The sequence below is a fragment of the Rhopilema esculentum genome, chromosome 9 (genome assembly GCF_057945365.1).
Source record: "Rhopilema esculentum isolate cy_ngs chromosome 9, ASM5794536v1, whole genome shotgun sequence".
NCBI lineage: Eukaryota > Metazoa > Cnidaria > Scyphozoa > Rhizostomeae > Rhizostomatidae > Rhopilema > Rhopilema esculentum.
Window position 1 is genome coordinate 3,078,999 of NC_142823.1, and position 13,756 is coordinate 3,092,754.

General features: G+C 34.7%; 1 protein-coding gene across 8 annotated transcripts in view; it reads right to left on the minus strand.

The window, feature by feature from the left end:
• The window catches only part of LOC135689133 (otoferlin), a 77,475-nt gene that overhangs the window by 46,135 nt on the left and 17,584 nt on the right, over positions 1 to 13,756 (minus strand). For 3 of the 8 annotated variants that reach the window (XM_089110325.1, XM_089110330.1, XM_065206254.2), the window contains exons 16-23: positions 13,458 to 13,526; positions 12,790 to 12,833; positions 11,964 to 12,037; positions 10,990 to 11,067; positions 5,418 to 5,444; positions 3,890 to 3,913; positions 2,117 to 2,214; positions 78 to 197 (exon numbers count right to left, since the gene is read on the minus strand). In XM_089110325.1, coding sequence (XP_088966451.1) covers positions 78 to 197; positions 2,117 to 2,214; positions 3,890 to 3,913; positions 5,418 to 5,444; positions 10,990 to 11,067; positions 11,964 to 12,037; positions 12,790 to 12,833; positions 13,458 to 13,526 — 534 coding nt within the window. The remainder of the gene's footprint in view (positions 1 to 77; positions 198 to 2,116; positions 2,215 to 3,889; positions 3,914 to 5,417; positions 5,445 to 10,989; positions 11,068 to 11,963; positions 12,038 to 12,789; positions 12,834 to 13,457; positions 13,527 to 13,756) is intronic. The other 5 variants (XM_089110329.1, XM_065206255.2, XM_089110327.1 and 2 more) reach the window with 4 other exon arrangements.

Sequence of the window (13,756 nt, forward strand, 5' to 3'; positions counted from 1 at the left end):
TAAACAGAGAAATCTGACTAGGGCTAGATGGGCAATGCCTCCTGATAAGCATGCTAACAACTGGTACATCCACATACATCAGATATTGGCGCAGTTCCGTCGACTTCAACTTGTTTTATTGAAGCATCCGATGCTGACTCGCCCATTTCTGCTTGAACCGCCACAAGCAAATGTCCTCGATACGCGACACCTTCACCCTTGAGGAAAACAAGAAGAAAATTCAAGGATTAAACAAGAAAACATTTCTTCTCCTTTCAATAAATTTTTCGAAGAAAATTTTTCCCTCAATAAATTTCGTCTCCCGGTTGTCTATTTAGAAAAATTAAAATTTTTAAAATCAAAGAACAACCTCGGAAGTAAACGAAAAGAACAGCTAGAAGAAAGGGTAAAATATGCATAAAAATTAATTCAAATTATAAAGAAAGAAAGCCTCAAAATATTGCTTTAAGATATCTTTAAGCGAAAAATAGGGTTAAAAAGGAAAATTTAGAAGCAAAAATAGGACTTTGCAATGTTTATTCAAGACCTCTGACACTATATTGAACTTTTTAAATGTCTAGCTAACATCTTACATACTCTATTAAAATAGTAATATTCATTTAGATTAAGTATGACATCGATATTCATTTAAATTTATTTAGACTTCAAATAATTATCATAGATCTCTAGGGTTTAAAGAATATATCTTTTCAAACGATTTTAAGCAGACTACAGAGGATCGTTTATTCAAGTTTATTTCTTCATGTTTATTTGTCATTTTTAAGTGTTTATTTCTGCCTGACTAAATTTTAAATTTTAAATTCTTACCTTTTCCTGGTGGCAAGTGTATAAAAAAGAAAAAATTTAATCATTATTCATGGAAATTTTATACACTTAAAAAGGTAATTAAAATTATGTTAGTTGTTTAGAAATGTAGACACAATATTTTAAATTCAAAGTTCGATAGGCGATGCAGTTTATGATTTGAGCCTTCATTACATTATAATGTATTTATCCATTTTTCACTGATTATATTTTATGAAGCACATCTGCCCTTTGATAATTCGCTTCCGCTACATTTATTCATTAATAAGCCAAGGAATTTGCCTAACTGTTTACAAAGTTTATGAATATTTTTTAATTATATTTATAATATTGGCAAAGATTCCGCTTTAATTATAAATAATTGAAGATTCATAAGATTCATTTAAAATAGATTTAAATTATTGATTTAAATCATTAGAAAAGAGGTTCATCTTGCGAATAAATTGGCTAAAGAAAGCGAAGTTTTGGGATAAGAGTTGTTCAGCCGTTGGATTTTAGTGGGCAGTCTTATTGCAAAGACAACAGAGGCGGGGTCAGCAGGTATGCAAGTAAGCATGTGATTGTGCCACCAGCAAGGCTCAAACGTTGGCATTCTACACCAGTGAATGCCTGCAAGTTTTAAAATGTTCTTTTTTCTTTGACGAGAAAGAATCGCACGAATGGTGATCAAGTCGAATCTCCAGAATAAAATGTATTGATTAATGAGATAAATGAGAGGTTCTTTTATCATATTGCCAGTATGGTGCAGATTTATTTGGACCTAGTGGCAAGACGAGCGAGCGAAAATCTAGAAAAGTGCCAGGCATGAAACAAACCCTCCAACATGGAACTGAAGAGCATGCTTGATAATGAATCATTCCATGCGCATGTTTCTTTCGGGACGGAGGGTTGCTTCATTCATTTCTCTTGTTCTTCCCCACAACAATATCACTGAGAGGACTCAAGCCAAAATGGCAGCCATGATCAAGATATCAAAACGTGTGCTTGCGATTAACTTAATCGCACTGCGATTCAAATTGTGATTAAGTAAAGCAATGATTATTCAATATTCAAGAATAAAAAGTACGTTTTGACTAAACTGAAACAAAGAATGATAGCGTTACATGTTCAGGCCACAGTTACCACCATTTGAAGAGACACGACGATCTTTTTGTTACGAGTAGGAGTAATTTTATAGGAATGTACCTCTGACGTATTGAGCTGTGCTGGGAACAGCGAGCCTCAATGTGGAGAAGAGGCGACAAAGAGTTTGAAACGCAAATATCAGTTTAGATTCAACGAACTGTGACAATTAAAGACTGTTACTGCTTACCAGTCCCTCGTTTAGGCTGTTATGTTCATCGAACAGAGAGAAATCCCTCGTTGATCCATACAAATTGACCCAACATGGTCCAAACGTCGGCATGAATCCTGTTGAAGATTTCAAAGAATCAGTGTATTGAAATGATACATTTGAATGCACGACTTCTTCGACAACACTTTTTTAAGAACTAAAGACACCATTTTTGTAACTGTCGCTCTTTTGAAAAGAAGACGTCTGCAACGGACAAAAGTTTTAGTATTACAGTTGCTTACATAATTAAATTGAAAAATTACGTATATACTCCTCATGCCGCCAAACCAACAACTTTGCCTGGTGTTTTCCGGAGTAACGATGTGATTGGAATACTGTTTAATTCGAGATTTCACTGATTCACGCTATCCAGAAAAGCTTTGTGCCTGATATTATTCTAGAGTCACCTATTAGGCCAGCAAGCTCAAAAAGCGACTGATCCTCGACTCTACTAAATGCTGAAATTCGGTAGGGAGGGCTTTTTACTTGATCATAGGCCTAATCTCATTTGATTTTCAACTGCATTGATTGGCAGTTGCAATTCGTGGCGTCTCGTAGTGCACTTTGATCTTTCAAACCTCAAACTTACGCGATGGCGCTTACACGTCAATGCTTCGTGCCTAAGGCTATTGCGTAGGTAAAAGTGGTAGAGCATGTGTAAAAACATTGACATATTAGTGGTTGCGCTTTTAAGGTCCTTGTAGTACTCAAGTGTTTAATTTTATGCAGTATCGTTCAACTGAATATTATCATTATGTTGGCACAATAATGGTTAGGCGAATGATTGCGCAGTCATTCATATGTAAGAACAATTACATGACAGAGACTACGCAATAGTCCTAATGCAGTAAGATGGCCACTTTTAGTAAAGCTTGATTGAAAGCCAGTCTGAGTTTGACTACAATACGTTCAAATATATGAACATTCTGTTGCCATATAACTTGACATGTCAGTCTGTTACGAAACGATAGTTCTTCTGTTGAGACAGATTGTCAAGAGATATCACTGATTTTGAAGACCCTTATTCTCGTGAAGGTAAATCAGTTGACCAGTCACCTGCTACTTGTCCATGCAACTTACCTTAGATACCAATAACTTACCTTACACTTACCGTTGCTCGTTAAAGCAACACTTATCTTCTCTTACCTTCCAGAGACTAGCAACAGAGATTAATTAAAAAACCTACAATACCCTCTTTTCGACACACTTAATTCTAAATTTTTTTGCATGTGTGTAAGAACGGAAAATTTCTAGTTGGGGTTCGGGGAGGTTGGTGTTAGATGGGCAACAGATTTAGATGCTTTAAACGCAACATGTAAAGCCTACTTTTGCAAAAAGTTGGGGGTAGCTGCTTCTACATATCAGATCTATGACCCAGCTTTGTGAAATATTCCTTAAGCAGATTGCTCGCACATTAACTGGAGTTTAGATATCAAATCAAATAAATGTTGTAACAAACGTTTTTCAACTTCAAACGATCTTTTGTTTGGTTGGAAATAGTTTAAAAGCGTTATGAAAATACCGATGTTCACAAAACAGCTAATCTAATCTTTAGAAAGTACAACTTTAGGACTTCAACAAACACCTTTAAGTTATTTATAAGGCAAGTGATTTAATCACTATCAAGAGTGACGCTTTGACCCCCAAAGACTGCTAGTCCAGACTTTGCACCCAGTCCGGATAATACACTGCAACTTGTTTTATCAAAAAACAAAGTTTGGCTTACAACATTTGTAGACATTAACAACGTACCAGAATCCGTATTGAATCTGTGGACTGATTCAGAAAGAGGAGGATAAGAAAATCATAGAACAACATGAAGGTGGCTAGGAATAATTGAGTGCACATCACTGTAAATGAACAATAGTTAGAAAAGACGACATTTGTACGGGGTGGTATGGTTTGCTATGCAAGGCACTGTGGGCAGTTTAACCAACTATTTTACAGTGTTTCCCATCCTCTTTTGATGCAGGCACTAATATATAACATCAAATACAAGATCACATAAACACCCGACTTAATCTTCTTTGCTAAATTGAGGCTAAAATGTTTTATAGGAGAATCTTGTGAAAGAAATAAATGAACATCATTATCCCAATAAATGTCTTGATGGTGTTGGGTGATAAAAATCAAATTAGCTTTGCTTTTACTAATCATTTTCTAAAGAAGTAGAGCCTTGCATGTACAAGTTGCAATGGAACACTACCTAACTTTAGGTACAGATGTTAAATAGAGCTGGATCGTGAATCAATACAATAAAACGGGGTTAAATACCCCTCCTGAAGAACCCCTGGCCAGAAATGTTTGTGACAAGCAAGAAAATCAAGTGTTTTTTGGTTTATCAATTAATAGCAGCTTCTATAAAACAAAACCTACCAAAAGCCCTCTATTTGAAACATCGCGAACAGTGAAAATCGAAACCAACTCAAAACCGCATAAATGTCGTCCTTTACAAATGGCAAATAAAGACAATATGTGCAAAGGTGCAGGATACATTAGTAGTGATATATGCATTAGTTGTGTGCGAAGAAGCATTATCTGGAGAAAATCAGATCATTGAAGATCAGAAATAGGACAGAAGAGGAAGACAGGTGTGCAGTGCTTGTGCAAGGTTGCTTGTGACTTTTGTTAAAGTTTGGTTAAGGTAATAAAAAGAGGTTATGAAGGAGCAAGGCTGTTGGCAACGACTGCCTCGAGATGTGCTGGTCTGAGTGCAAATTAAAAAACACAGGACGAACATACAACAAATAAAAAACACTGTCCCAAGAACACAGTAATGAAAGTTATTGATAGTTTATTAATGATTATAATAGACAAATTAGAAATATTTTCACTGAAATCCCCAAACACTAAACAAAAATTGTTATAAAAATATGACTTAGCAATCTGTTTCCTATAAACTCCTAATGAGTATACTAGTTATGGGTGTAATCTTAGATGAGCTAGGGTTAGAGGGGAAATCTTGATTATGAATTAGGGGTAATCTAGTTTTCTCATTTGGTGATATCATTCCTACTAATACGAGGAGGATAATGTCTTGAAACAAGAAACAGAGGGAGACAAAATTAATACCCTTTACTTCGATTTAATGTATCATATTAAGTTTTTAGGGAGGATACACTGTGCTCAAAACAACTCAAGTCTGGTAAGTTGTAAAAAATATATTTTGCTAGCTAGAATTCCCGACTATGGTATTCAAAGGAGAGAGTTTGGCAGTGAAAAATTCCAAAATGGCTACCTATCAATGTAAGTAAATTTGATTTTGGAAAAAATTACGTACAATTAACAGATCCAAACTGAAAAGCAGCTAAAATAGAACAAGAGAATGAATGATAAGTAATAATGAACGTGAATGTATTGATGTATGTATAAGGAAATTTATGTGCCGAGGCTGAGCTGCATCATTGCACACACAGAGCTGAAAGACGCATCTCTGATCGTTGCCACCTTAACTTCGCTTTTACTCACAGTCGAAGAGACGTTAAGGTGGTAAACACATCATGGGGTTATTGAAATAATAACAATGATTATGTTGAAATTAACACGCACTAGGGTTGATAAAAGGTTATGCTTGCAGGCTGACTGATTGATCGATTGACTGGTTGATTTGTTGAAGTGATTGACTGTTTAGTTAAGTGCTTGATTTTTGCCTGAAAAAACCTCCATTGCTACGATTTATAAAGTATAAGAACTAGCGAAAATGCAAAATTGGAGTATGAAGGGACCAACATTCTCAGTAGTCTGTTGACATTAAGAAATTTGATTCTTTTAACTAAGACAAGATGGCTAAGTTTATAAATAATCTATCATATACAATTCCACCAATACATTTTTATGCAACATGAGATTTTTAAGCAAATAGCGTATTCATTTAGGCTATCAGAACTATATTTTATTACATAACTAGCAGTTCTTAAGAAATGTTGCACATGAACATATACACAAAAGACTTTGTGGTCTATCACACCTATACTGCAAATAATCTGCTAATGAGCCAAATCACAACTCGTTCATTAATTGGCTGTTGTTGATTGACAGGTACAAAACAACCAATCAAAATCAACCAATCAGCATCAAACCTTTTAAATATTCAGAGACATGGCTTCGCTAATATCACCAGCTGTGATACGTGTTAAACCAAATGAGAGAATCAGAGCTGTAGTGTTTTAGAAGATCTTTATCTAAATCACAGCTAGCGAACTCAACGGAAAGAATGAAATCTTAATGCCAATAATGAGACAGTAGAAAATCTCTACAGCTATCACAAAATAACCCAAAAAGCTTGCTTTGGTGTGCAATGATATTAGCTCAGCCTTGCAAAAACAAACGAGGTAACAGCTGATCTTTGATTTATCTGATGTCCAAATGAGGTTGATTACGTCATAAATATAATTACTCAAAAAAAACTTAGTTACTGGAAAAAATAAGCAAAATTATGCTCTGCCTGTCTGATAAGCTTGTCTTATGTGCGTCATAACATAATCAGGAGTTGTAATCAGTTTTGTCTTAATCACTGGAAACTGTTTGCAACACGTTATAGTCAAAGTTCATTGCAAAGATAAACACTTTCAAACGAGCTAGACTGCTTCAGGAGGAATTAGCCTACCCTGATACGAAATTCAGTTAATTTGTCATACATACGAAGAAGCTGGTTGCCTGAAATCAGTGAATCTGCGCTGGCCTATGATAAGTGCAAGGTCTATGGCAAATATGACATCCTGCAAATCACTATGTCTGCCCAGGTGTCAATTGCCGTCCTTCACTTATGTAGGTCGTGGCATTAATTATGTAGGCCTAATGCTAGTTCTAGGCTGTGATCTCGAAGTAAAGTGATGGGTGATAAATGGCCTAATATAATGACACTGATAACAAGCCAATTCAGACGTTAATTCAGATTTAGTATAAAAATAATCTAGACATCTTTTTAAAAATTATTATTGAAATTCCTAACAAAACTAGAAGCTTTTGCATAATAAAATTGAGTATTCGCATTTTGCAATTTTGATATTCCAGCATACATAAATAAACATTAGAGGACCAAACAGCCGAACATTTTCTTTCAAGAAAGGCTTGACAGACACTCTATTGTAGAAAAGGCAACTATAAATGTCTGCGATAACAATTTCGCTTTCAATGTTCCTTCAATTTTCAACATTATTTGTTGTGTAATTGTCCGACGAGCAAGCAAAAAGTATCTGTCATTTGTATTCTATATTCATACCTTGATAAATAAAGATCGATTGAATGGGCCTAGATTAAATAGGAGAACGATACACCTAAGCTACTGCACTACGAGAGCCAGAATTTATTGGACCATTTGCTTTGAGCCTTTAATCATTCTTTCTTATGTATATGTAGTTTTATATCTCTGGTAGTAATGTCAGCTAATAGCTTGCAATATTTTTGCTATTGAGTGAAACTCAAACAATATTTGATGTGAAACTTTGTCCTATTGTGTAGATCCAGGGCGCGTTGTGTAACATAGATTAGTCTTGCAACCTTACAATGCTAAATAAATGTTTATCTAAAAAGACAGAATGTTTGATTATTATAAGTAATTTTTATAAGTAGATTATTTGACTTTTAACTGCAATGCTTGGCATTTAATTAAGTTCTTATTAGTATGTACAGTCATTCAGTCTGGTGTTTATATCTTTGAATATTTGTCGTGTCTATCCTTTAAAATTTATACGTTTTGATGATATGTGTTATAATGGCAAATGGTTACAAGCAAGGTAAGTTCAACTTGAGGGATTTCAAAAGTTTAAAATTTAAATAAGAATGGATCTACCGAGTATTTGGGTATCCTTTTTAAATTATGAGTATCTGCAAATTTAACAAGACTTGGTTATATAAAGTTTTAAAATATAAGAGTTTTAAAATTTGATGGCTTGATAGGAAATTAAAAATTATTTAAATTTAAAAGTGAATGCTGATTAATGAAGTAACATTTAACTGTGACTCGACAACATTTTCTAACCTAGTATTTTGGCATACCATGCAACAAAGACAAAAAGAAAAAATGCGGAAGAAAAAGAAAGATAAAACAGTAATTACAATTAAACAATAACAACAGGAAAACTAAATCGAAAACAAACAGTTTAAATGAGTTTCCAAAAGAATTAAAAAGACACATTACTCACACAAATATACATGTAACTGTACACAAGGCAGCAGACATTCAAACCATCAGGTTTAAAATAAAAACTCACAATAAAAGACGAAAAATTAATGGGCATTTAAGGAAAAGAAGACTCAGGTAGTGAGGAAAGTACAGAAGAAGAAAAAGAGAAACGGTGCAATTTAAAAGTGCATTAATCTTTAGGCTTGTTTATTATTAAGTTCAAATGCATCATAATTTTATAATTTTATAATGTTATTTAAGCAACATCTTAGCAATAAAATAATGCAAATTTTATATTTAAAAGTTTTTAGCAAAGTTCAAATCAAATTTAATTGTTTAAGTTCGGAGCAAAAATTTAACATCTAATAATTTCATTATTTTAAAATTAAAAGTTTTAAAAGGCATTTTATACAATTCAAATCGACTAATGAGGAATTGCATCAGTATTGAAATGAATACTTTCTAGAAAGTTTCCATACGTCCGTAAAAACGATCATTATAAATTCGATGATTATAAACAAGTAAAAGCTCATATGAGAAAGAGTTGGTAGCTTTTTGCTCAAGATTGAACATTGATGATGACCAACAAGTATTATGATGGATTTATAAATGTGAAAAAAGACATGAAACTGTGAAAGGGATTACGGCAAGAAGGCAGGATGGAAGTAAAGTACTTTGTATAAATTCAGTGAAAAAATCAGTCAAAATGAAGAAAAATGGAATAATATAAAGTTCTGACAAACTAACGATGGGAAACGGTTTTTTATTTAGATGGTGGTAATATTCACTTTATAAAAAATTGTAGTATGCCAAAAATGTAGAATGTTCAGTGTTCAGTCAGGAGGAGATGTAGATGATTAAGGATTGTACTGTAAGAGGATAGGGGATTTTTGTGGCAACCATGGTTGTTTGCAGATACTAGGGTTCATGGTGAAAACAACGCTTATGGCTGAAGCATAAAGTGAAAGTAAACATATGAAAGGGTTACGGAGGTAACACGAGCTTTTGTCGGAAGCATGGGTTTCTGGTGGAAAGATAGTTTATGGCTTGTGCAAAATGGTTTCTGATGGAAGCTCAGGGTTCATAGTAGGTTCATGGTGGAAACACAGGACTTAAGGTGCACAAAGAATCAACAGTGAAATCAGGGGTTTCTGGCGGAAACACAGGATTTATAGTGAAACAAACGGGTTTCTAGTGAAAACATGGGTTTCTGGTGGAAAAACAGGTTGATAATGGTTCCATTGTGAAAATACGGGCTTCTTTGGGAAACACAGGATTTTTGCATAAAACACAGGGTTCATAGTGCAAACACAGAATTTATAGTGGAAAAATTGGGTTTATGTGTTCTGTGCATGATAAAAGACGAATCATTCAATTTTCAAAAGCAGTATTAAGAACAGTTTGCAAACAGCAATTCCAGCCAAAGTGTACATTGATTGCTTTTCCAGTTTATTTGCAGTAGCCATTGCAGTTTTTCTGCATAAAGGCTTTCAAAATATGCGTCACAAACAACGAGCAAGTGCCTGTAGATTTCTATTGAACGAATGCTGCTAGTGCACAATCACACGTATGAAAGTAGACATCCTGCTATATGATCTATATGAAAGTAGACTATATGATCTCTTCGAGAATTCTTATAACGAGAAGGCTGACTGTCACTATAAAGGTAGCATAAATCAACAGGATCATCTAGCATGAGTGACTGTCCTGTCTCAATGAAATTATTACTGTGCTATGCCTCCTCTTAATTTACTTTTAATAGATGATCATTAATTTAATGCAGAATTGGATGCGTGATCGGAGTAATAACGCACGAGCAAAGATGGGTTAAGCCTGCAGCCAAATCGTAAAATCACATTCACGAGAGTTGGTAGTTAATTTTGCTTATAAAATGCGATCATTAATCACTCTGGTGAAATCGCACAATCAATACTACCAAACTGAGTAGCCAATTTGATGAAATCACATCATCACAGCATCTTGCAATCATTGTGACAGGATTGCTCACTCAAATGTGTGAAAACATGCGAACACTGTCAAGAGGCAATGCGATGAACCTTGCAGTCATTCGAATCAACAGGTGTGGTCAGTCTGGAAAAATCACACAATCAGGTTTGGAAAATTGCGCAATTAGTCTGATTGCCATTTCTCAGAAGATTATGCGATGATTTTTGTAGCTTGTGCAATCAGTTAGGCGGGATGGCAAAGTAACTGACAAAAATGTGCCATCACGTTTCAAGGAACGCACAATCCCTTTCAGGGAATCATGCGACCACCTATGTGCAATCTTCTAGGCGAGATTGCGCAACAACACTAACAAATTGTGCACTTACTCTTCGAGGGTCGAGCGACCAGCTTTGTGCTATCATTTGGGTGAGATCACACAATAACACTTTACAAACTGTGCAATAAAGTGTGCAATCACTGTAAGGGTATCAGGCAATCACCTATGTGCAATCTTCTAGACCATATTGCGCAACAACACTAACAAATTGTGCAATCACATTCAACAAAATGTGCAATCACTCTTCAGGGGTCGAACGATCACCTTCGTGTAATCATTTGGACAAGACCGCACAATAACACTTTACAAACTGTGCAATCAAGTGTTCAATCACTCTAAGAGGATCAGGCGACGATCGCCTTTGGTGCAATCACTCTGGTGCATGGGGCAATCACAAATGCAATCGTGCAAAAGTTATTGCAACCAGAGGAAATGTGTACAAACCCTCAACAATGTTTTCTGGTTCTTTGTTCTTTTTTGTCTTCTTTGCAACTTCGAAAGTGCAGATCTGAGTTATCCACCCTGGTTTGATCATCAAAGGCAAAAGATTCAAATAACAAATTGAAGATTTGAGCAAAACAGTCGATCAAACCGGTTCCTATCTCGTATACAGGAGACAAAAAAGGAGACGAGGAAGACGAAAGTTGACAAGAAACGTACTATTAAATTTCTCGTTGGCTCGATTTGTTTTCAAAGCATCAAAGCAGAGAGCTCTCTTTTTCAGGTGGGCAAATAATTCGTATTAACGAACACAAGATTCTTCAATGAATTGGTACGGACAAAAAACAGACCAGAGTTGTTCGTATTAATACACACGTGCAGTCAGGGTTAGAGGATGTTGGACAAAACTAATCCCCACGCCCTTGAAACGGATGTGTGCTTCGAGTTATTTGAAACAGAAAATCATGCAAGATGCGATGCTTTTCATGAATGAACGAGTACATTGAGAAGATATCATGCCTTGGTTATTGGGTATGAAAATATAATACGAGCTTCTTAATACCTGCCTTTCGAAGTGGATTTGAAGTTCAATAAACAATATAGGAGAGAAAGTGTAGAAAGACGTAGTATGGTGTGAATTGCATAGCAAGAACATTAAAAATTGGCAAGGATGTAGAGTTGTAAGACCGTGATGAAAAAAGATAATGAAACAGAGATGAAGAACAAGATGGCAAAATGAGCTAGAATGCTTAGAAATAGCTGAGCGCTCTCTGAATCCAATATTAAATGATACAATTCATACATTCTATAAGAATTTCTTAGGAATTGGCCATTTGCAAAAGAACTTCAAAATAGAAAAATTGCGCGACAAATCTTGATAGAGCGAAATAGTTTTGATGAGAAAATGAAAACAAGCCATTTCATGTAAATAAAAATTGAAATTTCAAGGCACTGAAACTTGGTTAAAAGTGTCATACCATTGGCACCATCGTTGGATATTTGGGACAAATCGATAAAGTGGGTGCCAACAACTTCATCGGTAACTGAATCACTGGAAAAAGAGAAAAATAAATTGAAATAAATATGAATAAAAGCATTGATGTACAGTAATCATACTATTTCACAAAGAATAACGCAAGCCTGTCACAAATCAAAGAAAAAGGAAGCTTCTTTGGCAAAGAAAACGTCTTCTTGGTCCACCTAGAAAAATCGAATCTCATTAGTCAGTCTGGAAATAAGTCTAAAAAATGTCGACGAACTTTACTTGGACCTGATCAACATAAAATTTTACTCGACAAAAGCCTAACTTTGCTGCACTTATTCACCTTCCATATTATAATGATCTGATTATCATGAAATGGAACTTGTGTTACATTCCCTTTGTTAATTACTTTTATACAACCCCCCCCCCCAAATAATCGTTATAAAAAGAGAATATTCGTTATCTCGAATCATTTCATTGGTCCCTTGGAGTTTCGAGATATCGAGAGCTTACTTAATTATCAACAGCTCTAACTAAAAAAACATTATAATCAGAAACAGAGTGTACTTGATAGAAATGATTCAGATTGTTATGTAGTTTTGAAGACCAAAACATCCTGAGACATAAGACTAGAGTGTTGTTGCAAAATAGAAGTGCTTGACAAAAGTTGTATTTGTAGGAGCACTCTGTATTTGATACAGTGTTCATATAGGCAGTTGAGATATAGGCCAATTACGAAACCAGTTGAAAAACACAACGAAAAAATGTCCGATTTCATATGCAGTCAAATTGTCGTATAAATGAGGTAATCAAATTCATACCTGTCTTTGAGTTGTACTTTGATTCGTCGACATAGGGGTGGGAACTGCAAAATAAAACAGTACCCAATATTAGTTCAGAATGTTCATGTTGTCCTAAATTCATCTGCGTGTGTTAAACTGAAAGCACAAGACGATGGAAGACCTCTCGAAAAACAACAAAAAACCCGAGTGCATGATCTAATTCAAAAATTTCTCAGAAAGCGTTCGCTATTCTTTTCTAAGTTGCTACTTTGGGTTTCATGCTTAATCAATCTTCAAGCAAATTGGCGGAATAGTTGCAAGATGATAGCATTAAGCATGGAACTCGAAGTAGCAACATAGAACTGTCCTGCTCTATTCACAAAATAGCGTATACAGCTTTGCCTATACGGCATCGATCATTTTATGACAGAAGGTTACACAATATTTTCATTATATTTTAGCACAATTGCCACAATTTTAAAATTTAACACAATTCTAACACAAGACATCTTCGGGAAAGCTTGTTGGCGAATTCAATAATTGTGCAACCATTGATATTTGCTTTGTTGATGGTGAAATAAGAAAACAATTTTTTAAAAAAATTTAGGAGCCAAAGAGAAACAACTAGGATGTAGTTTTTCTGAGAGCCATACTGTAATTGAAAAATCCATTTAGATCAAACTCATAGATAACTTAAATGCACTCACAAGTTCTGCAAAAGTTACTTGCTCATTCCACTCCGGTTCATATGTGTGCTTTTTGACAGTTGTTCGTGCCTAAAAGAATTCATTGAAAAAATATAACATATCAAAATGCAATAATATTTACAACAATTGAAATAGATAAAATAATGAAATGTGTCAATAAATAAATTGATAAAATATGAATAACTATAATCTAATAATTAAATAATATGCAATATTATTTACTGTAATGTTACTCGTTTTGGGTTGTGAAACATAGCAGTTTTTAAGTTGCAACGTTCAGTGCATTGAGAAATAAACAA